This window comes from Sprattus sprattus, assembly GCF_963457725.1.
Source record: "Sprattus sprattus genome assembly, chromosome: 2".
Taxonomy (NCBI): Eukaryota; Metazoa; Chordata; class Actinopteri; order Clupeiformes; family Clupeidae; genus Sprattus; species Sprattus sprattus.
Window position 1 is genome coordinate 38,543,210 of NC_137921.1, and position 27,723 is coordinate 38,570,932.

Here is a 27,723-nt window from a genome sequence, read left to right on the forward strand (position 1 = left end):
GTAGAACCAACACTGATAACTTCATGCTTGTTTCCACTGTAGATCTTTATAGCTCTGGTCAAATTTAGATTATTTTTGGTTCATGTAAGTGGACAAATGAATGGTACTTTATTCTTCTTTGCCATCTTGATTGTAGCATTTATCCTCCATCCTGTACCAAAACCCACAGCAATCACAATCAGGTCCAGCCAGCGAGCCGTTCACTATAATTACCAAGGCCCTGGGGCTGCTGACGGCTGACGTTTTCTGTGCTGATGATGCCCTCTGAGCAAGGATGGGGAAAACCAGGAACTTTTTATGCTGTAAGAGACCTGGCAAAGGGCTTCCTGACAGATGATCTTGTAAATAGATATTTATATACAGTATATGTCTTGCTTATAGGTGTATGTGTCTTTGTTTCTGACTGTCCACCCGGGGCGTGAGTCTTATCCAGCACTTGAAAGTGAAACTCTGCTAGTTTATTGTTCAAGGGTGCTTTTTTTAGTTCTCGCCTTTTAGATAAACACAGACATGTCATTGACATGGTAAGGATAATCTTTATTTATTGCATTTGTACATAATTTATGCTTGAAATACAACGGGAGGCATAAGGCAGTCTCACCATGCTTGTAGAAATCATCATACTATAAACATTTTGCAGGATTTGAGGGAGGAAGACGCTGACTTTAATTTTTTGTGTGTAACTTTTGCTTCCAAACATCATTCTCTTGGAAGATGTTTTTGCATGTTTTTCACTAAAATGACAAACTTTAATGGTCTTAAGGAAATGAAAAATATTAGCATGAATTAATTTTAGTTTGCTTCTAACTCCCTCAAGACTTTATTCAGTGCCATATATGAAAACACAAACAAGATAACAGATTTACAAGCAAAGGTAGAAAAATATTTTTTTCTTGGTAATACTTTATGTGGACCGTGCCACTGAGAGAGAAAATACTAGTCCCCACCAACACAAAAAGCCTGCAGGGGGCACCACACTCACTACTATACACTTTCGAAGAGCACACACCTCCCCCTTCAGTCTCAGTACACTCACTGGACATCCGACTTACATGGTACTCACTCAGAGGTATGTTAGTGCCCAACACATCCTATCAAGCTTAACTGTCCAGCAGGTGTGGTGTAGAAATATTTATCCTGAAACTGATTAGAAATCAGTTCTGCATCCAATGTGTATGATTTAGGTTTGGTCTTCTTTAAATACTCATATTTAAACATTATCAATAGTTCTTAATACGTAATTGATTGTTAATTTTTTTTTCTATTTGGTATGCAGTTTGTGACTTACTTAGTCTGTAATGAAATGTGCCATATTGTGTGCAGTGTGCTCTAAGAGTGCTACTCTGCGGATGCTTGAGTTTTCAGGGCTTATTGCTGCATGTGCGCCTTGAGTGCTACTGTACCAATGTGTTACTAGTGTTGCACATGTTTCACCTGTCATGTAGGGAGATTCATGCCCTCTACTGCTGCTTGCCCAGTCGGACATCATAGGAGACGATGTAGTAGTTGTCCCAGGCAAGCAGCTTTCGCTGCACTGGGTTGTAGTCTATCATGCTGTTGTAGCGGTATTTGTTTTTCAGCGGCACCGACAGCGTCTTGCCCTGGTTGGTGGCTGTGTCGAAGGTGTAGCTGATGAAGGTTTCCGCAGCGGCGTAGCTGGCCACCGTATAGAGCCGGCCGCAGATCATGAAGGCGTTGGCCACCGTGACCTTGCGGATGTTGGTCTCCCAGGTCTTGAGCACCTCCAGGCTGTGGGGGTCCAGCTGGGCGATAACGATGGCCCCCTTGGCCTTGTTGGTGCTGTAGATGGCCCAGAGGCCCTGCTCGTCCACGGCCAGGTCGATGTCTGTGTAGCCGCCCCAGGAGTAGGGGAACTGGCCGTGGAAGCCGGCATGGGGCAGGTCGCGGCGGGAGGCGATGCTCTCGGTGGACAGATCGTAGCGCAGCAGGGTGCGGCTGCGGCGGCGCTGGTAGTAGAGGGAGCCGCGGTACATGGTAGCCCCGGTGCTCTCCACGGCCTCGGGCAGCAGGAGCACTTTGGTTGGGTAGCCACGTGCCAGCTGCTCCATGTCCTCGTAGCCGAAGAGCTGCCGCACCTCCGAGCCCACCGTGTCGATGCGCCACACCATGCTCGGGCCGTAGGGCGCCGCAGCCTCCGGGTCCTGCATCCAGACACCGTATTTGCCGGCGATGGTGTCAGCCTTGCGGTGGGTCATAGGCTCTCCAATGGCCATCAGCTCACCACAACCTGAGGAGAACCCCATGCTGTTAGGAGGAAAAACTAAAATGGAAATATTCGAGGGAAGTCAATAGTTAAGACAAAAATCCCCCACTAGTCCAGTGATACCCCACAGAGGGAATGGCCGAAGTGTAGTTTGAGAAATGTCAGGGTCAGACTCAACCATGCCTCCCTCACCGGCCAGAGAAAATGATCAGGGGTATATGCGTCACAGCTCAAAATAATCCGAGGAGGCATGGGACGGGAGAGGAACTGGCATGGCTTAAAGGGGGGTGGGGGAGGAGAGAAAACCCCTAAAAGTTACAGTGTTTGTTTAGCAGCAGGGTCTCAGCATATGATCCTCATGTCCTGCTGAGTGTGATGCTAAACATACACAACACTATTTATAGGCCTGACTAAATATTTACCCTCATATGAGCCTGTCCTATCAGCAGAGGGAAAGTTGGCATTTTAGGTGAAGAGACCAGATGCAAGCAGACCAAATGTGGGACGCGTAGTAAGCTAGTGTGGGACAAAACTTTGACATCATTTCTAACTAAATGAATAAGACATTTAGTATTTTGCCTTTTGACTCATGACACCTGTGTACGTCTTTTTTTTGTGAGGTAGCAGAAAAGTACTGGCCCCACGTCTGCACAGGAACTTGCCCTTATGCCACTGAGGCATATGATTGAAAGATGTTAGTATTCTGCCAGTGCTTCAGGGGGCGCTTTAGGCACCGGGTGGGTGTCAGGATATTGTGTTCTCCTCTTACCTGTGCTGTCCTCAATGCCTGCAGTTGTTGGTACAGGTACTTCGGCCACCTCTGCCTTCAGCTCTTGGTACCCTGGGACTCCATAATGCCAGGATGGGTCTGGGGAATGGGGGGGGGGGGGGGGGGGGGGGGGGGGGGGGGCAGAGAGAGAGAGAGGGACAGCCATCACTTGCCAGTTTCTGTAAATTTAGATGCAGTCATGGATGCTGAGCCCTCAACTCCACTGTTGGGATTCATTCATCTTCATCAATCAAGACTTGTGTAATGGAGAAAACCGGAGGGAAGCTTCTACCAAAAGGACAGACTGGCAACGGTCAAGTCGATTGTTTGCAACCAGGGTGAAAACAGAGGTATACAGCACAGCATATTTCACTGATTGATATTCAGCTTCATGTAAGTATGTATGTATGTATGTTTAAAGGTTGGTGTTTGTTACCTCTTAGACCGCTAGTCTGCCCACTGGGAAGAAGGTGGGAGAGGACACTGGAACCTGCAGAGCAAACACATGGGTCAAGAGAATAACCTTCAAAGCCTGTTCAATTTATTTGCACATAAACATAATGTACATCACAAGAAAAGAATGGTGTCATAATGAGTGAGAAAGAAATCCAAACTACCTTCTCCCTCTGAACACAGATGGTTAAGGAGTAATTGTCTAACCTGAAATCTGAGCAACAGGTTCCTATAAGGACATGACATGAGGGAGGTGGTGCTGGTGGAGACTGAGCCGGCGTGAAGGCGGCTCTACTGATGGTTTTGATCTGTGCCCCCTAAACCTCTCTGGATCTTTTGGGGTGGTCAGAGGGGAGGGTGGTGGTGGTTGGCGTGGAGGTCGCGCAGCCCCACTGACTGGCCGGAATGTGGCGGGAGGAAATAAAGACTCCTGAGTAAATTCCCAGCTGTCGTGGAGTCCGCCGGACGGTGGGTAGTAACCCCACCCTCGCGTAACCCCACCCACCCTCCACCCACCAAAGTGCCTGTCCCAGCAACCTGATCACACACACGTACATACACCAGGGGTGGTGTGCTAGCCTTGCTCAGGCAGGCCTAATGACCGTGTGTGCACCCTAGGCTCCACTGAACCGGCCCAACCCCGTCACAACAACACAAGTACACACGCAAGTCAATTACCCTCTGATTTAAACAAGCCTTCATCTCAGTCCAGCCCTCACATGATTTTGAATGTTTACTGATCAGAAACCAAACCATTTACGCTCCCTTGCAACATGCAGCCTGCAGCATCTCAGTGACACTAATGGATGATAATGTGTGAAAGTGTTTACAAGAGTTTACAGCGAGTCTTAAATACTACACCAGATGTTATAGTGCCACACGCGAACATCTGGAAGTTGCACTTAATTTGCCCCAACTGACAACTGGAAGGAAAGGGCATTAAATAAGCAAAATGTGGATTGGCTTATCGTGTACACAAAGGCAAATAAATTTGCAAATCATTGGATGACTTATGTGCGGTGCCTGCATTAGAAATCCTTTTGAAACTGAAAAACGTGAGCGCTCCGTCAGTGGGGGAACACAAACGCATATTGTTCCTGGGCCAGATTGTTTGCATGTGTGTTCAAACACCTTCTGGTCCCTCAAGGGCTATCGGAACGGTGTGGGCAGAACACCAAGAAATGTTCTGGCGAGTCTGGGAACCAGTCAGGGTAATTTCACCAGAAGCCCCGTTTGATGGCAGTGGTCTGCAAGCTGCCCAATTATTCCCTCCCCATAAAAAAAAAAAAAACTTTTAAAGGGTTGTTTTGGAAATTGGGCCCTTGCTACTGCATGTACAGCTCTGCTGTTTTCATACCCCATCATTTCTTTGTGTGTGTGTGTGTGTGTGTGTGTATACAGTCATTGTCACAAAGCATCGCAGCATCAGCGTTCAGATCCACATTGCTGGAGACTCTGGGTCCCTTCACGCCCGAAGGCAAAAGACTTATCGGCAATTTGGCACGGACTCGCCACGGAGACAGGTCCTCTGTTTATGTTTTAAAGGAGGACCCCAGGAGACGAGCGCGTTTTCCCAACTGCAAAGAGAAAGGTCTCCTTGGTCTAGCGCTTCTCTCTTCTCCGTTGCCAGCATAATGTTTTTGCTCTGGCTCCGCTTCTTCCCTCCCTCCTCCCTCCTCCCCCCTCTCCTCTCCTCTCCTGTCTCCCCATTTTGATCTGTTCTCCACATGGCTCCTCCTGGAGGCTCCGCAGATAGGGGCCGTGCAGAGCAGGTGTCAACAAGAGGACCAAAACAGATGCTGGCAGCCAATGGAGAGACATATAAATGCACTTTGTGACCAGATACATTTGGAGGCGGGATCTTTAGCGTTTATATATATACAGACCAGGGTTTGAATCTATAAATTAAAGGGGAACCTCCAGGCAGAATGTGCGTGTATAAGCAGGGGAATACAAAGGAGATATGTGTGTTTGAATTGGGGCAAGGACATAAAGGGAATACATGGATTGGAGCCATGGGTACAGTTCAGGGATTACGATTTACTGAAAGGAAACCCTGTTTCTAGAGGTTTACCTGGCAAGTACAGATGCAGAAGTGAGCCAGGGGTGTGTGCATGTGTGTGTGTGTGTGTGTGTGTGTGTGTGTGTGTGTGTGTGTGTGTGTGTTTTACCATGTGTCTTGACATGGGCTTAAACATATTAACCTGACCAAACCAGGTCAACATCCCCTTCTCTCCTTGATTGGGGAAGTCAACCACCCCCCCACCCCTCGCACAGATGGAATTCCTGGAGGGTTTGTCGGCTGCGCTGGAAACCTCTAAACCAGACCCTGAACGAGGGCCTCTTTATGTTTTACAACCCTAATCCCCTAACACTGGTCCCCTTTGTGACACGGATGTTAATGAGAGGGGGAACACCATCTAAAGCCCTACCTAAATACAATCGCCCCGCTATCTTTACTCTCTCACGAGCTTCAAGACATTCAAAATAGCACTACAAGGTTATACACACCCATGTGCCTGCCTCACGGGGAGATGGGAATGTTGGTGCGTCCTAAATCAAGTCAAAGAGTAAACTATGCCTGTAACTGAAAAAAATGTCCCTCCTTTTTTAAATTAAAATGGAATCAACAAATTTGGACAAAATGCACAATATTTGCAATGATGAGTTTATTAATAATATTTTTGCTACACTGAAAAAAATGACATGCATAAGGATGTTTTCATGCGCAGCTAAGGCTAATAGTTATTTTCTTTTTTGAGGACAGGCAGATGGGTTTCATGCAGTTTCATATGCAGCACAGTAGCTTGAGTTTTTAAATGGAGCACACAATAGGCAAGGCAGAAAGTCTTACATTTCTTTTCCAGTTCATTATTTGACAACCCTACACCTCCCATGGTTGTCGACTTAGCAAAACTGGCTCCAGGTCAGTTCCTGATGCGGTTGTACTCACCTCCCCCAGGCCGGAGGCCGCTGTCCTGCTGCTGTGAACTGCCCTGGGTGCAGGGTCTGCTCCTTAGTCTCTCAGCCTCCTGCCGGGACTCCTCCAGCCTCATCTGGAGCTCCTGGACCTGCCTGTCCAGCCTGTCCTTCTCCTTCTGGAGCTCAGCTTTCTCCCCCATGGCCTGGTTGTACGACTCTTGGAGCCCCTGCTGCTGGTCCACCGGCCCCGTCTGTCCGCCGGTCAGCCGTGTCACCATCACCTCCAGCAGGCTTAGCCTGGACTTGAGAGCCTCCAGCTCTGGACCTCCAGCTTGGGTGGGGCAGCTGGCCTCGGTGGGGCTGCCGACGGTGAAGGTGTACTGGCAGCGGCCGCTGCGGTCATTCCCCCTCCACATGGCTGCCCGCTCCTGTCCCTGAGCCCCCAGGAGCAGGCAGGAGGCACACACCAGTGTGACCAAAGACAACATCTCAGACACAGATGTGAGGAACTGGGGCACAGACCTGTTCAGGTAACAAGAGAGAGAGAGAGAGAGTCTTCCTCTGTGCGGGCTGCTTCTTCAGATGAGACTTCTGATATAGATTTGTGTCCCCCTTTCTTTTTCCTCTCTTCTATCCCTCGTTGACACGTCCTGTCCTGTTTCGCGTCTTCTTTAGCGCCGTCACTAATTTGTTTCCTCTCCGCCTTCCTCTCTGGGGCACGCTGCTGCAACCCGAGCTGATGTGATGAGCTTTTAAACGTCTTCACCCTGACCTCTCAACCCTTCTTAGCTCTGCGGTCTTTACCTCAAAGGCTTTCCCTTCTGATCTGGTGTTGTTGTTGGGTTTTTGCATTTGTCTTAATGATTCAGAGACGTGGTGGGGGTTCCTTTTGATCTGGGGTCAGATAGGTTGGTGCCCCTTGTTTGCAGCTAGTGAGTCTGAGCCCCAAGCACTCTTCACTGGGGATATTTATACAACCTGAGAAAGAGGGGAGGGAGGGATGGAAGGGGGAGGGATGGAGTGAAGTGGAATGGAGAGAGAGAGGAGAGGATTAAGAGGTAGAGAGAGAGTAGGGGGAGGGGGGGGAAGGGGGCAGGATGCTGTGTGTTTTGGGGATTGTCCCAACAACAGGAACATTCCAGCCAGAGTGTGTGTGTGAGGCTGAGTCTTTGAAGTCTGAATGGAGTCACTGTTGACTGTAACTGCACATAAACCTTTCCAGTAAAATTCCAGAGCAAATACTGTCGCTTGCATACAAGAACAGAACATTTGGGGGTGCATCATCATTTTTGTCTGCATTTGTGTTTGCTTGAGTAAGTGTTTCAATTAGTCTTTGTTTGTTAAAGAGAGAGAGAGAGAGAGAGAGATAGTGAGAGAGTGAGAGTGGGTATGTGTGTGTGTGTGTGTGTGTGTGTGTGTGTGTGTGTGTGTGTGTGTGTGTGTGTGTGTGTGTGTGTGTGTGTGTGTGTGTGTGTGTGTGTGTGTGTGTGTGTGTGTGTGTGTGTGTGTGTGTGTGTGTTTGTGTGTGTGTTTGGTTTGTGTTTGTGTTTTTGTTTGTGTTACACAGCCTGCGGCAATTCCCCCACGTCAGACTGATCCTCCCGTTTCTAATTCGGGGCCCAAGCAAGTGCATTAATCCCAGTGCTATTGGTTTCTTGTGGTTTGACCATGGCAAGGGGTCCTTGTGGTGGACTAACCCCAGGAAAGGGCTTCAGAGCTAGGCAGAGATGAGGAAACCTGGTCAAACCAGACCCAAGTTCCCTTTGTGAATATAATCCCAGGGATAACTGGGCTGGGAGCAATAGGTGGGCGAAGCCAGGCTAGAAGCACAGTGCCCTGGAGCAGTAAAGTGTCCTGTTACTGGGGTTGGTGGGGTGGTGGGGTCAGAATGTGATGCAAGAGATAGATTTAGGTCAGGGATCAATAGTTTTGTTATGCTGTGCAGTCACCTCTAACGTATAACGCCATAAAGACTAGTGTGTCTTAATGTTTGTGTGTGTGTGAGTGTGAGTGTGAGTGTGTGTGTGTGTGTGTGTGTGTGTGTGTGTGTGTGTGTGTGTGTGTGTATGTGTGTGTGTGTGTGTGTGTGTGTGTGTGTGTGTGTGTGTGTGTGTGTGTTTGTGTGAGTGTGTGTGTCTGTATGTCTGTCTGTCTGTGTGTGTGTGTGAGAGTGAGTGTTGCCTACACGTGACAGAGTGTGTTAGAAGGAGCGAGAAAATCTGCTCACCAGGTGCTTTTCCGTTCAGGGCCGGGTGATAACCATCTTACCGTTTAATATCATGAGTCACTCTCCAGCCCGCAAACGTACTATATCCAGCATATCTCTGATTCCTCCACACCCTTTCTCCCACCAGTCCCATCAGTCACCCAATCCCTGTCTTTCGTTTCCAGTCTGCGGCGGCATGGGAGCTCACTCACTGCCCCGTTCTTCTGCCAAGACGCCCAGCATATTTCACACTTCCACTAGGATCTGTTTACCAGGGCGACTCAAGGCTGCCATCCTGTGTGTGGGACATCTAGCTTGATGGTGGGGCAAGTTTTAACCTTTCATATGGTAACGAATGGTTCAACATACATGAAGAATCCTGACAGCGATGAAGTACATTGAACTCTGAACTCTGAGTCTCTCCCTGTTTGTTCGTATGTCTGCCTATCTCGCTCTCTCTCTGTCTTTCTCTCTCTCTCTCTCTCTCTCTCTCTCTCGCTCTCTCTCTCTCTCTCAATTTCAATTTCAATTTCAATTGGCTTTATTGGCATGAATGCATGATACATTGTTTGCCAAAGCACTCAATACAACAATAGTGATAACAACAACATTAGTGATAACAACAATAGTGATAGCAACACACACACACACACACACACACACACACACACACACACACACACACACACACAGACACACACACACACACACACACACAGAGAGAGAGCAGCATTAAGGGGAAAAAAAAAATAAAAGATAAAAGTAAATGAATATATAAAACAAAACAAGAAAGTAAATGCGTTACCAGAAAATTATGTCTGGTGGCTGTCATGACATGCTTTTACATATTTTGCTGATACTGATATTAGTTCTGGGTGTTCACCCAATATATATTTGATTTGTTTATTTTTGTCCAAATTTGGGATTATAGTTTCAAATTTTGGGAAGAAGACTGATCTAATTGGTTCAAATTTTTTACAATTTAGAAGGAAATGTTCTTCGTTTTCAACTTCTTGTGTGCAGTATTCGCACACTCTCTCTCTCTCTCTCTCTCTCTCTCTCTCTGTCTCTCTCTCTGTCTTTCTCTCTCTCTCGCTGTGTGTGGTACAGAATATGATACAATACCTCCTCCTGTTGACAACATATTTAGGAGATCTCATATCACACACCCAGATTCCACAGACCCTGAATTTTGGCCCAAAGAAACCTAAGGCCTCTAAGGCATCACACACACACTGATATACACACAACCACACACACACACACACACACACATACAGACAGACAGACCCACAGATACACACCCACACAACCTCACACACACACATGCAGACGGTTGGGAGAGGTCAGATATTGTGAGGACACAGCAGACCATTCGAACAACTGCGTTCCGTTTCACAGGACACACTGAAAAGTGTCATGACCACACACTCCTTTTGAAGTTTGCCCAGCACTCTTCCTTTATAAGATTGTGACCCGATCCATGTGTCTCAATAGCACTCATGTGTGGAATGTTATTTTGCCTTTGAAGAAAAGTGTTATATCGCTCTGCTCTGCTCAGATTCTCATGCTTGAACTAACATGCTTGCAACACCCGCTGTTTCTGACGGTGTGCCAGCATGATGACTGACATTTACTCTGCAGTTAGTGTATTTGTTTTCATAGCAGACCAGCATCATTTCCATGACCCCGGACAAGGATGGCAAGGAACAGTAGGAGTGTTCAGAGTTTGCCAGGATCACCTTCTGGTCATGTTGGGTTTGTCTCCATTGGATTAGTGTGTTTGGAAAATACCTGTGGCCCCTTACACAGCCTTATACCTCTTTTCTCCCACAAGACGCTTTCTTAATTTTATGTACCCCCTATTTACTTTAGGGCTTACCGTGGCAATCAAACATCTGCTGCTCCACCCAAAACTTGCCTATTTTGCTTTTAAATCTCCTTCATCTCAGGTATTTCCTGTGCTCATTTTTCTATCATTTCAGAATGTGCTTTGCTCTGGCTTTCTTCCCATTGCAATCAACCCTGACTTATTCATAGTGGACAGTCATGGGGAACATCAACCTTCCGAAACATTCAGAAGTACAGCTCAGGTTAAATTTTTTTATTTCTGATATCGCAAGTGCCACACGGGAAGACCAGAGGTGTAAACAACAACAAAAGGTGTGTGTGTGTGTGAGAGAGGGAGAAAGAATTATAAACTATGGCCCTAGAGTTCGGCCTGGTTTCACTCTGATAACCATATGCCCTTCTACTTGGTGAGGTTGGTGCAGTTCAGTCTGTTTTGATGATGATGATGTATCCTCTGCTCCCTCGTGATGGAGTCTCAGAGACTCATCTAGTGCACCTCCTGCTGCGCCGAGCGCTCTGATGGGGTGTGGGGAGGACCGCACCGGGGTCCTGTTTCTTCCACTGGAACAAAACAGCGGCTTGGGTTGGTCTGCCTGTCCCACACCCCCTGTTTCCAATACCGCCTTTATGTAACCTCTACTATGTTGGAAATCTGATGTCACCCCCAGAACAGGCCAGTACCTTTAATCCAAAACAACCTGCACTGCCAAACTGTTGGGCATGTGTGAATGTGTGAGTGTTTAAAAAGGGCGTGATATTAGATGGTCTATGCCTGAATAACAAGGCACACGTGTTTAATCAAGACAGGTCACAAAACATTGGCATTGAAGCAGAGGTTTGGTCCAGTTCTGCCCCATGTGGCAAAAATCTGGTCAGACAATGTGTCCCCAGTTCTGTTTTTTTATTGGGATTATGATGAATGCGTAGCATGAATGCAGAGCATGAGGGATGGGCAGAGCCAGGTTGGGCATCTCAAGCAGTGGGCTCTGATCAGTGGAAACAGCAGTAAGAATGGAACACATGGAAGACATTTCCCTCTCCTTTGGTGTCTGTTTTTCTCTCCTCCTGTACTCCCGTAACACAAAAGATTCCCTTGATAACTGCCCTGGGAGGCATAGTGTACTCTCATTAATCTCATGACCTCTTGGGTAATACTGGGGACATTTATCACTCTGAAGGGTCCGGTTGACTGTGAAGAACTCAAAGGTTTATCACAAATTAAAATATTACTCCTAAAATTTTTCTTATAACACCTTGGAATTTTCTGCAAGTTCTTTTGGTACGGATACCCTTTTAATCAAAACTCTTGACACTCTCAAATACACAAAGGAAATAAATAGTGTGGAATGAGGGAAAGGATATCGAATCAATCTCTCAAAGTGAATGAGAAAGAGAGAAATGGAGGAGAAAATGGGATAGAAAAGGGAAAGAGGGAGGAATATGATCTTGAGTAAACGATGGTTTAGTCATTGGAGTGAATATTAATGATGGCTATAAATCAGTTTTCATAGTCCCCACTTCTCTGTGCTCTGTCCAAATGGCAAACGTTCAGACCAGTTCCCCTCTCTCCACACATCACTGTTTTCCAATGCCATTCAGAGGGCACAGACACTGTTGACTGCATCAAATTTCTTATATTTCATTGTCAACTTCAGTCTCTCGGAAAATGTTCTTCATTCCCCCCACCGCCAATCTTTAAGTAGAGGTGCAGGTCCCTGCCGAACCCCAAGAAGTCTGCCTGGTAACACACACTGAACTCTCAGACTACGCACCCCCAGATGAACAGGTTGAAGTGAAGGAATGCTGCAGCCCATCACAGGCAGAAGGGATGTATCAGGAGCACAAATTCATCGAGAACAGATTGTGCCTAGACCCCTAGCCTCGGCTTGATGGCATCAGCAAAAATGATATGACAACTGCTTATGGTAGTAGCAACAAACAACAGCCTCAACATTATTAACCTGAGGACATGATCCTGGCTGAGTCTCTTCCTGATGATGACAGCTGTGATGACATGCTACAGCCACCGGACATACCAGTTTCAGTCCACCGTCTCCCTCTCGCCTGCATCTCCTGACCTGGGTTTCGCCAAGAAAATGGAGGACATGGTGCGTACAGGAACCAAGCTCTCTCTCTCTCTTTCCATTGCTGCCAGCCCTCAGATTTCACCAAATAACTGCTGCGCAACAGCTCTGGAGAGCTTTCCATCCACCCTAACAAAAAAGCACTGTCTTAGGCCACTTTAACACCATCAGCAGCCTTAGCCTTTAAGCTCACCCAGAAGCAGTTGTTCTGATAACAGACGGGGATACAGTATCCCTGAAGTTTTTTTCTGTTCTGGTGTTGATTAGAAATAGAAAGAATCAAATGTTCAGCGTATGGGATAAACCAGTGTAATCTGTTAAGTGTTACACATCAACATTAATTCGTTTTACCACCTACACTGATGTAGCTAGTTTTTCAGACCATAAGATCTCTTTTAAACAAATCGTTTTCATGAATGATCTTATTTGCATACATAAAATAGATTTTAAATTTTCAACTAAAACATGGTTGGATCAAGCAACCAGTAGTCATGTGAATACATAATTGTTAATGATACAAATATTCTCATATTTATTATTATTATTATTATTATTATTATTATTTTAATTATTTAAATCCGAGGATGTAAAGAACGAATCCTAGATGAGAAAACTTTCATGAATGCCAGAATTCTCCGGGGAACTTCGTAAGCGTAACCATAGTGCTGCGTTTTACACTGTTGATCGTAACATATACACTACTCAGACATGAACATAGGGTTGGATTTTCAGGTATGGTTATCAAGTTGCTCAGATTATACTTACAAGACAGGAGCTTCTTTGTTGCCATTGGAAACTACCTCAACACCAACATCCTTGACCTGTGGTGTCCCCCAGGGGTTGATCATGGGGCCTTTATAGTTCTTCATCTTTATATGCTCCCGCTTGGACAGATATTTAAAGACAACACAATTTGTTATCATAGCTATGCTTATGACACCCAAATTGACTTAGCCCTCTCACTAAACGACAATGACCCCTAGAATGTCTTGGCAATGCATTGGCCAGATTAGTTGCTGGATTTCTCAAAATTTCCTTCAGCTGAATAAGGGCAAAACTGAAATAATCTTATTTGGGAAAAATGAGGTGAGACTTACGATTGCTTCTCATCTTGACACAAAAGGACTTAAAGGGACGAACACTGTTCAAAACCTTGGTGTCTTAATTGATTGCAATCTCAGTTTCAACAACCATATGAAGGCAATAACTTAATCAGCTTTTTACCATCTCAAAAACATAGAGGCTTTATGCCAGACATGACTTCGAAAAACTCATTTATGCCTTTATGTCCAGCTGGGTTAACTTCTGCAGTGGTCTTTTCACAGGCCTTCCTGAAAAGATTATCAAATAGCTTCAGCTCGTACAAAATGCAGCTGCCATAGTTCTTACAGAACTGACCACATTACTCCAATACTTAAATCCTAACACTAGCTTACAGTTAGTCACAGAATTTATTTTGGAGTACTGTAGCCTGTTTAAAAATCACTAAATGGGACAGGACCAAACTAACTCAGATATGTTTCAGATGTTCACACCTGCTAAACTTCTCAGATCACTGGGGAAAAATCTGTTGGTAATACCCACTGTCAGAACCAAACATGGTGAAGTAGCCTTCAGCTGCCGTGCTGCTCAGCTCTGGAACCAACGGTTCCCCAATTGTAGCTCGTTTCAAAGCTAGACTTAAGACCCAACTGTTCAGATGCTTTTTGTGAACTGACCAAAGGCACCCTACTTTTTATTTATTTAGTTAAAATGCACTTTAATTCTGGAATTATTCCTGACAAGGAAGTGACATCTTGGGTTTATGGTTAAGCCCTAATAGCAGACCTCTGTTTTGGCTCTATTCTCTGGCTAAGCTGTATCTCAGGTCTTTCATGGAAAACGGCTCTTTCAAACTCTACTACGGATATTAAAGATTCTATTCATGCTATTGCCTTATGATTCTCTAATCAGTGTTCCGAAATAGATTGTCTGGCCTTTTTTAAGGCTCTAGTCTAGGGATAGCCTCTGTTTCGGGTCTTTATCTATACAGTATATTACGGATTCTATATGAAACTATTCAGGTTATGGTTCTCTATCTAGTGTTCCGAAAGATTACTTCCTTAATGTTTTTATTCTATTCTATGTACATTCTTTTGATTTTGTTTTCATTCTACTTAAGACTTTGTCCTTTATTTATTCACTGTGTTCTTTAACTTTTATTTTCTATGCTCTTCTCACTGTTATAATGCAATTTAATTGTATGTTGTTCTTATCTTTGTTCCTAATGCTTTTATTTAGATAAAGCACATTGAATTGCCTGTGTGTATGAAATGTGCTATATGGGCCATTCTACCGAATTCGTGTAATATGCAGTCCCTCAACAATAAAAACTATTTACAAAACAATTAGGTATTTAGGCATAGATATTTAATTAGAAAATGTTATGGTCTATATAAACCCAATGCATTACATGAGATAGTGATAAGCTAAATATATACAAAATCATCATTTATAGGGTACTTTCTATTGGGAAGTAGCTGTCCCCAACCCTGACATCTAAATTTCAATGCCTTTAAATAACACTTTTCAATTTTTTTAGATTTTTTTCAATGATTTAATTTCAAAGATCTTTATGATTGGGTTGAAACAGAACTTGGAATATTTAGATTTATTGTGGGTTTAATTTTTAAATCAATTTTCTATACTCAAAAAATCATGTCCCTAGTTTTCATGTCACTACCGAAACACAAGAGTTTTAGTCCATTGGCTGAGCCTGTGTTTTAGCCACGACTCTGCATTTTTGACCATGAAGTGACACTGCATCTCTGACCCTCATGGTTGAATGGTAAGTAGCTAAATCCCATAGTTTTTATATAAATGTGTTCCAAAGTCTGAAAATCGACGTGTAACCTTAAGAATTGTCACTACCGAAACGCATGTTTTCTTCAATTAAGTAAACCTTTTGGGGTTTCATGGAAAATCTTATGTTTGTATGTGTGTTCACCTCTTCAAAGATGTGTTTGCATGCCATGTGCTTGTTAGAATTCTTTATTTATGCTTAAAGTTAGCTAGAATTGTCACTACCGAAACAGTCACTACCGAAACATATGGTAGTGACCTGATGATTTCAGTAGTGACAAAATGAATTGGTAAGTAGTTCAATCCCATAATTTTTAAATAAATGTGTTGTGTGGACTAAAGGGCGGCCCAGAGCACCTTTTGGAAGATTTTGGGAGAGAAATGAACATCCATCCAACAGTGCAGTCACTACCGAAACACTGGATGTCACTACCGAAACAGTGCAGCACTACCGAAACACAGGATGTTTTGTAAAAAATTAAGTATATTGAGTAATCAACTAAAATGTTATGATACTGATTGGATTAATGTATGTTCAATTTCATCAATGAACAACTCTGGAATCAATATGATCAGTATTTAGCATTTTACAAAGAAATATTGCACTTAGATTTTGATGAATTGTATAAATTGAACTTGAAAATTTGGTAAAAAATTCATTTTTATGGATTTCATTGTGAAAACCTTCAAGAAATATTTGTAAAAATACTCTTCAGAGAAGGGAAGGAAACACAATCTGAACAGGTCAATAATAATACTTTTTTACTATAGTAAATGTGATGTTTCGGTAGTGACAATTTTTGGAAGAGGAAAAACATTCCAACACATTCTGAAAATACAATATAAAAATTGACTGTTCTTTTACTAGATAAGTGTACTTTAGATATGGTACAATATACATACGGACAAAGTTTTGGGAATAAAACATAAAAAAAATCCAAATATTTCCGACCTGACTTTGCACCAATTCGGTAGAATGGCCCATATAAATAAACTTGCCTTGCCTATATATCTTATGGTAATGGTGATTTCTGCTTCTCCTCTAAAAAAAATTTCAGTAAGCACAGACCACATCAATACTACGAAAAGAACAGAAACAAGGGTGAGTAAAAAACAAGACGTGAGAAAACGATTAAGATGACAATGTGTAGGGAACCAGGGTTCAAACCAAGATCAGCTCAAGCACTAACCAATGCACGACACTGTTCTGGTCATAAAATGAAATGGCCATTAGAGGAGTGAGTAAGTGAGTGCATGTGCATGTGCGTGGGAGTGAGCTGGTGCTCAATAAAATATACTATAATGAATCCTTCGATGGATACTTAAGCAATATATACCAGTGATTACCAGAGGGCTGTGTGGTAAGCAGATCAGCGTCTGTTTCTAAATGACCTTACCCTCTGTCCCCTGTAGTCTGAATATCATCCAGCCATACGCCCTTTTAAAATTACTTTATTTCAAAGAAAAGTTCAAGTAGTTCACAGTTGGCCAATGTTACATTGTTGAGTCCATGTCTACAGAATGAATATTTACATTAACTTAAAAGAATATTTACATTAAATTAAATACAAATAATGATAACAATCTGAAAATAATCCTCTGTGAAAAGCAGAAAGAACAAAAAGAGTAACAGTACAGTCCTAATGTACAGATGTGTGAAGCACAGCCCATAAATGCTGAATGAAAACTTAATCCACGATAAACCATCCAAAAGAATAATTAATTCAATCAAGTAATTAATTAATTAATAATAACCAAATAATTCTTATAGCAAACTGCAAAAGCACAGTCAAGTCCAGCTTTAATGAGTTTCTCCATCCTAACAACAAAGTTGCAAAATTAAGTCTCTTCCTAACATAAACAACATACACAACACAAAAAACAGCCATGGTCAAAAACTGACATTTCCCCAATTACATTTGTCCCTGTCAGTGTGATCAGTGTAATAGCAGCAAATACTTAGAAGCATTACTTATTTAAATCCCCCGAACTGAATACATTTTATGTGAGAATTAAAAAAAATGAAGGACTTACAGACACCACCATAGGGCCACTCTTTTTGGTGTCATATTGGTTTCATTCAATGTCACCTTTACCAAAACTACATACAAATAATTTGGATTGTGGAAGGTACATTTCCATCTACTTAACTCTATGGGCACAGAACTGTAACCAAACCCTTAAGCAAGGTGTGTGTGTGTGTATGTGTGTGTGTGTGTGTGTGTGTATGTTTGAGTTGAGTATATTCAGAATAAGGGTGGGCATTATCGCAATACATTTGGTTCACAGTTCTGCTAAGAATATTTCAAAGGACTCCTGTTGCTGTAACCACCAATGATTCTTTATGGTGAAATAATAAACTAAAGATACTTAACCGTCTGTTACAGGAAACGTTTAAAATGAAGAGGAAGAGTTTAAAATGGTCAAAGAGAGCACCTGTAATGTTGAAAGCAGCCACCACTTTGCCTGACGGACAGCAGAATGTCTTCGAAGTGAAATATCACTAAATGTGTGAGTATATATGACTGTGTGTGTGTGTGTGTGTGTGTGTGTGTATATTTTCTCACTGATATGTTCAGATTATATGCATTCTGTATACAGGGGGATTACACACACCCAGAGAGCTGGGCCCTTGACCTGGCCCTGAGCCGGTTGGCACAGTGGGCGGAGCAGGTGTGTGTAGCACCTCCTGCTGGTGTGGAGGAATGAGTGCAGGCAGGAGGAAGAGGAGACCGGGAGTGGAAGAGGAGGCGTTCCTCAGGCCCCCAAACCTACCCACCTGCCCCTAGCGATACCGGAGGATCACAGGAACTGCAGAAGACAGAAGACAGTCAAAGAAAGAGAAAGGAAGGGGACAATTTCATTAACCTCAGGAACAGGCAGAGGATGAGTATGAGTATGGGTGTGTGTGTGTGTGTGTGTGTGTGTGTGTCGGTGTGTGTATGTGTTCATACAAAGTGTACAATTTTACACATACCAATAATAATGAGCAATAGTATCACCACAACCAGGGCAATAATGGCCTTCATCTGTAGAGGAAAAAAACACACAGAGCACAGGTGAGACACTAGAGCACTCAAAAGAAGATTGGGCATACCAGTGACACGTCTACCTGAAGTCTGGAGGACTGGAGAGATAGCAATAGACAGGTGGGCCACTGCAGAATTCTTGTGTTGTCTGAAAAATGATGGGACACTGCAAGACTACTGTGACCCTTATGGGACACTGGAGGGCCATTCTAGGGGGAGGTGTATGTGTGTGTGTGTGGGGGGGTACACTCACCTTAACGTCTCTCCACCACATCCTTCTGTGAAGCTGCTTGGAACGGCTGCTGAACGCCGAGGCATTATCTGACAGGCTCTCTACACACAGGGACACGCCAGCGACAGAAAAAGAGAAAGAGAGAGAGGGAGGAAGGGAGAAGAGGACAGACAAACACAATGAGCCATCAGCGGTCCAGGCCCAGTCAAACAGCACAGAGAGGACCGGTCATGAGCAGGCTGTTCTTTCCCACATCTCTAAGGACCGCGTGCGTTACACAACTTTGCCAAATCTTCTTTGATCACAGTTTGTGCTAAGTTCTTTGTTTGTTTCTCGGAGACATTTGTTGAGATTTGGTCTGTTAGCTGAGAAAATTAGAAAAGTCTCAAATGGACATAATTAGCTCTGTGTATGCTGGAAAACATCAACACATACACCCCTCCCCAGTTACATTCTCTCAATCTGCTCCAAACATTTATTAACAGCGGGAATCAGCTTCAAGGACTTAAAAATAGCATCCTGCATGTGCACTGGCAGGGAAACATGGCGGGAGAGAACGTGATGAGGAAGAGATGGCCACATGGCTACAAATCAAGCCCAGGTCAGAGAGCGAGAGAGTGGGAGAGAGAGAGAGAAAGTAAGTAAGAAAGAAAGAAAGAAAGAAAGAAAGAAAGAAAGAAGAGAGAAACAAAGCAGTGTGGAGTTTGCTAGAAGAAGTCTGTCTCGTTCTCCTCCCTATCGTGCATAGATGCGTGTAGCCCTGGCCCTACTATGTGGCGACTCTTAATAACAGTGATCAGGGGGACACACCCATTTCAGGTTTCACAATGGGAAACACGTGCACATGCTCTTTGAAGCGCTCTCACTAACAAACACATACACTGTTCTCTGTGTGCTACCTGCACATGGTGCGCACAGGGCAACAATGGGCAACACATGTCGAGCACGCACGAACGCACGCACGCACGCACATACACACAATCTCTCTCTCTCTCTCTCTGAAATGACAATGCCTTCCAGATGTGCTGCTCTGTGTTGTCATAGTGGACAAACTTCCTTCAAAAATGACCCCCTGCCCATCCCCAAACACTCCCACACACACATCCATCCATCCATCCACCAAAACAGAGAGAGTCGGTTTTACAACATCTGTCCCCGACATAACAATTTCTAATGGAAACGCCAGGAGGAACAAACGCCGGAGCAGCAATGGGTTTCATCTGTGCAACAGAGAACAGGCAGAGCAAGAGCTGTTTGCTGTTAGCAAGTGCACAATTCAAAGCTAAGCCACCCCCACTCCCCTGTCCACTGCCACCTTACACACACACGCACACGCAAACGCACACGCACACACACACGCACACACACTCCGGAAACACACTTAACTTCTTTCAATACACAAGGGTCCTGTTTAGTCAGCCACACCATTGCCATGCCTTCCATGCCTGTGAAGTGGGATACCTGATCTGGCAAGAGGTGGGAGAGCACCAAAGGTCTGGGGTGTCGGCCACTGACGCCTAAACCAAAGTGTGAGGTGGCCCCCCAGGGGGGGAGCAGAGCTACAGCTAGGGGGCACAGGCTTAGGACAAAAAAAAACGGAATGAGAACTGTAAACAACCAACTACTGGTCAACTGAAGTACGGAGGTGCTCTTGTATCATAGTGGCCTGTAACTATCTATCTAGTGATTAAGTTGTAGCCTCCTTTAAAATTTAATAGCATGGTCAAGGCCTACCATTTAGCCTATATACTAGAAGAGATAGCTAGCCTTATTATTAATAAAACAGAGACACAATGTTAAGAAAAGCTATACAAAATGTGTTTTTCTTTGTTTAAAACATTTTGGCTGTATGAGCATCTCAAATTGGGGGGTGCAAATTGCACTCAGTGCAATCTGTTTTTTTTTCCAGTGTCAAAGGGTGGCCTGCCATGAAAGGTTTGGGGACCTCTGGCCCAAACTAAATAAATAAATAGGCTGACAGTGCTAGGAGAGAGCGTCCGGTGTGTATTTGGATTTACGAGACTGTGTCGTTCTCCTTGTTGGCTTTTCTTGGCAGCAGTTAATATTAAGGGGCACTTTGTTTTGCTTGGGAAGTGACTTGTTTCTCCATGTCATATAAATGTCATGGTTTCCTCTGCTGGACAGTAGGATAGCAAAAGCAGAGGTGGTCAGGATTGCAATGGAAACAGTTTTAAGCAAGCGTCAAACAACTAAACTGTCCTTTCTAACTAGTCACCTCCCTAAACACCACACACACACACATCATTGGTATGTGGGGGTCTGTATGCTCTGACTCTGCACTGGCTCATAATCCAACTGATGTTTATGCATGAACACCTGTGTTTTCTGTCAGGTTTGTGGGAGGCTGCCCGTGTCTGGCATCTTCATCAGTACCCGAGACAGTGGAGACTTTAATGAGTGACAATCTCTCCATTCCGAGTCTCCCGCTGCGAGAGTTTGCTGAGCTGTGTTTGCTGTTTTTTCACAACTGTTGACTCATCTGTGAGGAACTCTACCGACCCGTTACATGCCAGGCAGGGGCAAGCGACCTCACCTGATTTGTCCTGTAGATCATCCAGACGTTCACCCCTCTCGATCACCTTGGAGATGTTCTCCTGCATGACATCGATGACCTCGTCAACCTGTGACTGCACCCTGAGGAAAGGAGAGGAAGTTAAAAACAAAACAAGGAGTGATAGACGTCTTAATGGTGGCAGAAACACAGAGGAACCAAGAGGGCTCCTTTAAAATAATATGTAGTGTTTATTTACTGTGGAGCACAAAGTTAGTATGACACCCTGACACATGTATCCAGCTGTAAATACATTGTAAGTCTCGCTGGGGATTTTGGAGAGTTAGGACTGTAAATATAGTTAGTAGCGCTACCGTTTCTGTTAATGTTCTAAGCCATAAAAAAGTCAAGTGTGTTTACTGAAATAGGAGGGAATATCTGGTCCCTGTCCCAAGTCAAATCTCTCTGGAGGTGGTTCCAGGTAATCACTCCAAGCATGGAAAATAGGCACCCCACGTTGGGTGTTTTGGGTGAGATGCAAGAGAATTTACATTAGTGGAGCCTGGGCATGTTCAAATACCTGTCAACCTGAACACTCCCTCTGGTGAATAATGACTAAAGCAGCCCATGGCTTTTTTTGTTTCTCTGCTGGCACAAAGCATACTCCCCAGGAGGTGCCAGGATGTTTTTGCCCCTGTCACGGGCTTTTGGGCTTGGGCCTGCTTATGCCCCTGCCCTCCACTGGAGCCAGGGCCCCTGACTGGGCACGCCTTGGCAGGGCTAATCTCTCCTGCAGGTGCCACCTCTGCCTGTGTACCTGCGGCCTCATTAACTCAACATAAAGCCTTGCTGGGGGCAGAGCATAGGGCAGCACTGCTGGAAAATAATTCAATCGTTTCTTTTTCTTCCCTCCTACCACTCCTTTCCCCTCTCCTTTGTTTTCAGTGCCAATGATTGCCTGTTATAGAAGCATTCTCAGTGTTCTCTGTCTTAATTAAATCATCACCGAGCGTACTTTCAACAAAGGTGCAGGGACAAAAAAAGGAGGAAAGAATTTGACTTTCAGATGACATAAAAGGACGCCTGCCTATAACAGCATTAACAAGCACTGCAATGCTGAGTCCTCAAGTGCGCTGGCCAGCAACTTAAACAAAACCAACACAAGTCAGGATTTGATTTGATTTGATTTGAGGGGGCAGAGGTCTGGGGCTGGTTTGGGCACATGGGGGGGGGGGACGACTTTGTTGATATAATAAAAGCGTGGGGAGATGACGGCTACCCCCTGTCCTCGGCTGTTTTTCTGTTTGCAATTCAAATAATTGCCCCTGCACTGTATACACCTACCCATCATGTTTCATGAGGCTGGCGGAGAGGTTCGTTATGAAACACCAAAATGTTTTGTTATTGCATTGCCTGGTTATTGTTATTGTTATAGTAATAGCCTTTCGGAAGTGACAGACCTTTGAAACCTTCTGGCTGCACATCTATGATCTATGAGGCTGAGTATGTGCATGTCTCTGAGACTGTGTGTACACACCAGCTTACAAGGGATGAGAGATACAACTCTGTCCCCTCCTAGCCTTGTAAATGAACAGATGCCATATCCACACATCCAAGAGAGAATTTCCATTTCCAGACAACTGACAGACCTTTCACTCTTTATATTGTATTTGCACACTTACTGTCTGACTTTGTCATTTTTAGCTCCAAATCTTGGTCCTGTGGGTCCTCTCCTAAAACACGTATGACAATTAATACAATTTCTTTGTAATTTTTGACTTTGACATAGAACAAATCTAGCCACCATTACAAGAGACTAAAACCACAACTCACAGGAAGAAGTCTTCCTCTTCGTCAGAGTCTTCCTCTAGCAAGTTTCTCTGTAGATAAAGAAGGTCAGGGGTCAGACAACTAACCAGTCACATGAACAACACTGATAACCCTTACCCTCTTGAATGGAATCCCAGCGCACACACTCAACACCTAAGAAAACAGACGCTGCACGGGGCTGATCTTTGTCAGCAGTCTGTTATTGTCTTCAGACAGCCTGCTCTCATCTATGAGGCGGTCTGGTCAAAGTCCACGCTGAGGAGGAAGTGCTGAGGAGTAGAGGGCTTGGCTGAGGCCTTAACCAAATCCCCTGAAGAGCCTTCATGATTTCCTGCAGATGCACTCACAGGGGTCTAAACCAAAGCCCTGTGCTGACAGCACATTCTGAGATGTTGACCATGTACACCTTTAACTATAAGTCAAAGCAGTAGAACCTCTAATTCATTGAAATAAGGCACTGCTGTGTGACAACTGCTCTGGGGTAAGTTAGCCTAACTTTATATGACACTGCAATAAATGATAAGTCAGAATAACCGTGAGTGTTTTTTGTCAGTCTAGGGTGCTGAACGATTGCAGGTTCAGATCGGCAAAGGAGTTAAGGGCCTTCAGAAAGGCCAATAAAAGTGAAACTGATGGGCTTCCAAAGGTGTGACATCAACATACATCATTATGCCATTCTTTGGTACAGTACATCAGTTTCAGATGGATCAGATGCTGCTTTTCTCATGAGAAGCTTTCATGTTTCTGTTTTTTTTTTTTTAGGTAAATCAAGGGCAAATCTTTCTGGCTGTGGAGATCGTCGGAGCTGTCTGACAGATTTACATTGACGCTGACTGTCTTCGTTTACAAAGTGATCATATCCATGCCTTGGCTGCCTGGAACTTTCTAGACTTCCTGGCTTGGACCATCCAGCCAGACCTTGTCAGATGAAGTCTACATACCCATCCATGTCTTTTTGCAGCTCTAGTATGTCTAAAAGAATTTGAAAAATCTGATCTGACAACAGGTACCCTTTAGGGTTTCAATCACTGCTATTACTGTCCACATTGCATTGACACATCACAGTCTCTTTCACTCTAAGCAATCATTAAGTGTAGCACTAACTCCATAGTGTTGTGTTTTTCAGAACCATAGCTGCACGCATGTCTTTCCTTCTCCAAACTCATCTCCTGCTTCTTCACACTACTCCCTCTTGAACATAATGGGCAAGGAAGGGCAATGGAGGAGTGCAGAAAACAGGATGCAAGAGCAGACTGACAGCGATTATCAGCACTGGGATGGAGTGTGTTAGTGTGTGTGACTGTCCAGCATGTGTTATGTAAGAGCCCCTGTACTCCTCTCCCTGATTGCTTTGCGATAACCCAGTGAAGCAACAGAGGGGAGGACAGAGAACATTCCAGTCCTTATTCCAGTCACGGAAGACAGACATGATCAGAGTCACAATTTTTGTTCAGTCATTCATCTTTTTTCCCTCACAGACATCTACATTTTTTTTGTTTAGGTACTTCTTCCAGGGTTTGTGTTTTCCTCATACTTTATATTCACGTCTCTCACAATCATGTCTTCATGATTCTCGACCCCTTGACTACCCAGTGCACCCAGCCCAGAATGCCCTGTGCCGTCTCACCCTCTCACTGCGCACAGAGCCTGTGACCTCTTCATCGTGGAGGTGCCGTTTAAATTTTGGGGGCATGCTGTCGTCAAGCTGTTCCTCCCTCTCTGGCTCCCTCTGCAGGCAAACAGAAGAAACACATTTGTATTAGTCTAATGGTCACTATTTAAATCACAGCACAGGTCCACATTACTTAAACACATATTACTCACTTACACTTTGGATGAGCATGCATGTCTAACTAAAATTTTTAAAAAATCAAAGCGGGTGTGATTCAGCACCTATGGATTAATTTGCTCAGTGGAACACTTCTTTAAAAATGTGGATACACAAGCTTGTAAAACCCTTAGCTTTGCATTGCGCTTTCTTGTTCCTGGATGGTCATAAAGAGCTAGATTTGGCAGGAAACAGATGTGAAAGCACAGCAGATCATGTGCATCAAAGCACGTTAAGCTTCTCTTTTCTTTTCTCCCTACATGCATTGCTACATCAATGCCTCATCTGGTGACCCATAGGCTGAGAACTATTGGTGCTGAATCAATGTCTTTTCTGGAGAACCAAGGGTGTGTTCCTCTCATATTAAAACATTACTGACATGCAAAATTGACCTGTCAAATGGATAAATCAATACCACTGCACGAGGCCCAAAATAAAGTGCTAACAACTGAAAATCTGTGGTTGATTCCAGCAAGTCACTTTTTTCTTTTTTACACTGTTGACTTGAAACACACCCACTGCAAAAACTGCTTAAAGAAAAATCCTCTACACAGGTGCTGGAGCACATCAAAGGCCTATAAACAAGTAAACAATAAACAAGAGTGTGGTGGACTAGCGTGAGAACCTTTCTTTTGCCGCCGGTCTTTGGTGCATGTAAAACCCATTATAATCCTTCATGAAAACATGCAATCTAAAGAGGCTGCAGTAACTGGGTCTCGAGCAACCTTCACTACTGACTGTCTTGTTAAGAAAGAGAAGGTAGGCCACTCAGTCTGTTAAACTTAAAACACGCTCTATTACACGTCCTCAGCTATGCAGTGGCCCCTGCAGTTCCTGAGGACCCCTCCTGCCCTTCAGCTGCGCCCCAGTGAGGAAGTGATTTGTCAGCGTTAAGGAACGTCTTGAGTGAATAGGAAGTGTGTCTTTTGACTGTGCTCTGTCTTCCAAAGTGTGGGACATGCAGAGTGTTTCTTTGAGACTGATTCAGAGACTAATTCGAATCTCCATTCAGCATCATGCATTATGAGCCCTGACTCAAAGGAGTGTGTAAATAATGACACCGGCTAACCCTCACTTAAGAAAACGTCTCACCAACCCAACCCCAGGCTGCATCTGCGCGACAGATACCATTGTGCTCACACTGGGGGGCTTTTTTCTGTGCCTCCTTTTGGCAGCGCACTTCGGAAAACAGCCTCTCCCCTGGTCAGAGGTGCCTCGGAATTTTCCAGAATACAGTAGAGGAGGGGAAGTGGCTGGGGACAGGGGTCTTTCTGAGGCAACAACAGAGAGAGAGAGAGAGAAGTATGGAGAGGAAGAAATGGAGGCAGATAAAGACAGAGAGGAAGAGAAAAGACACTGGTTTCTCCAGCAGAGTTGTTTGGCCACCAGTTTGAAAGTGACCATTAGCCTAATTTTGAATGGTGGTAATGAATGACAGAACTTTCACCATGAGCATGATAACTGACAGATGGAGATGAGCCAAAGGTAAGGAGCATAATCAGATGACAGATGTAGGTGAAGAGATACAGACCCACTCTCACTAATGGTATGAGGACTCACAATCATACACTGGCTATTTTTTTTGTATAGGGAGGGACAGTTTATGAGATGCAACATTGTCTACAGCAGAATATAAATGAGCAGGTTAAACTTCAACTGGAGGCTATTGATATAACTTTGATGTGGACATATCCAACACAAGGACAGTGCAAAACATCACTATTGACAACACAGTGCTGTATGACTGACTAAAGCGCAGTAAACCCGTTCCGATTTCTAGAATGAATCTGTAAATCACTTGAATCCAATACTAAATCGGTGGCCCTAAAACCTGGTTTGAGCGAGGCATAGTTAGGCCTACCTCATAATTTATTTAAAGTCTGACCCAACAGAATGACTAGGCTAGCTGACGCATCTTAAACCAAGTTATCTATTCCGCTGATTTAACATTATCATACGGAGCAAAAGCAACAAGACAAAGCAGGGAGCTAATTAGTTTGCTAACGAACTATGCTAGCTGACTAAGACTATTTTGGGATGTTATTTAAGCGGTCACATTGACGTCTACAAACTAGCTGTAGAATGTAAACATCATTACGTGACATCACTGAAGTTGATTTATCCTACGACTTGAAATAGAGAGGGATCAGCAACTTGCAATACGTTAATAAGGATACACAGTTCTATTTCACACTTGCCATAATTCAAGCGTAATTGACGCTGGCTAACAAACGTTACCAGGATAACTTCCATAGCAAGCTAGCTAGCTAGTTGGATAGCGACGCTGAATTGGCCTCGGCACATTTCCCTGCTGGCTGAAATAATACGATCAGTTAAATCCAGCAATTAGTGAACTTAATTGTCACAAAACGGTAGTAAGAACTTGTATAGTTGCCTCTAGAGATATAGCGGGTGCGTTAATTATTGTAGAATTAACGGAACAAGAAAAACGCCAGACTAGTGATATGAGAATAATTGTCAAATTAGCTAACGATAGATGGCTAGCTAACGATAGATGGCTAGCTAACGGTAGCTGTATTCCCATTGCCAGAGTGATGCAAAACGTACACCAAGGCCAGTGTTAGAGCTACGGAAACAGCTCACCTTTGTAACTACCTTTGGTTTGCCGCTGTTTTTTCCAGGGAGACGGTCTCCTGCAAGCAAATAAATATCACAGGGAGTGATTTTTTTCTTTTCCCCTTGAATCAAGACCTGTACTGTCCAGAAATATCCAGAGTACAGAACGTTCCGTGTAATGTTGTATATGCTGTGATCTCAGCGGATTGTCTATTCTTCCTGTTCTCATCAGCTGACTGGAGGTCAAAACAGCTGTATTGCAATAGATTACGTTGTCCATGTAACAGATAAGACGGATAGTCAACTAGTCTGTCAGAGTGGCTTTCAGAATGCGCCATTACAGTCCCACTTCGCATATTTATTTC

General features: G+C 44.1%; 2 protein-coding genes across 4 annotated transcripts; both read right to left on the reverse strand.

The window, feature by feature from the left end:
• Window positions 1–522: 522 nt before the first annotated feature.
• myoc (myocilin) lies at window positions 523–7,293 on the reverse strand. The gene is made up of 4 exons (XM_080831926.1): window positions 6,400–7,293; window positions 3,430–3,483; window positions 2,994–3,092; window positions 523–2,248 (listed from the first exon to the last, which is right to left on the reverse strand). Exons 1-4 carry the CDS (start codon window positions 6,854–6,856, stop codon window positions 1,461–1,463), a joined length of 1,398 nt encoding a protein of 465 aa, XP_080688052.1. The 5' UTR covers window positions 6,857–7,293; the 3' UTR covers window positions 523–1,460.
• A 9,578-nt stretch (window positions 7,294–16,871) lies between these two features.
• On the reverse strand, window positions 16,872–27,438 carry vamp4 (vesicle-associated membrane protein 4). Of its 3 annotated transcripts, none has more exons than XM_080860674.1 (8): window positions 27,398–27,438; window positions 24,581–24,682; window positions 22,957–23,003; window positions 22,806–22,856; window positions 21,166–21,266; window positions 18,633–18,712; window positions 18,328–18,379; window positions 16,872–18,161 (listed from the first exon to the last, which is right to left on the reverse strand). In XM_080860674.1, the coding sequence occupies exons 2-8, from the start codon at window positions 24,644–24,646 to the stop codon at window positions 18,136–18,138; spliced, it is 423 nt and encodes a 140-aa protein (XP_080716800.1). In that variant the 5' UTR covers window positions 24,647–24,682; window positions 27,398–27,438; the 3' UTR covers window positions 16,872–18,135. The 3 variants fall into 3 exon arrangements, with proteins under 3 accessions (XP_080716800.1, XP_080716798.1, XP_080716799.1); XM_080860672.1 differs by lacking the exon at window positions 27,398–27,438 and adding an exon at window positions 25,874–25,964; XM_080860673.1 differs by lacking the exon at window positions 27,398–27,438 and adding an exon at window positions 25,922–25,932.
• Window positions 27,439–27,723: the final 285 nt, after the last annotated feature.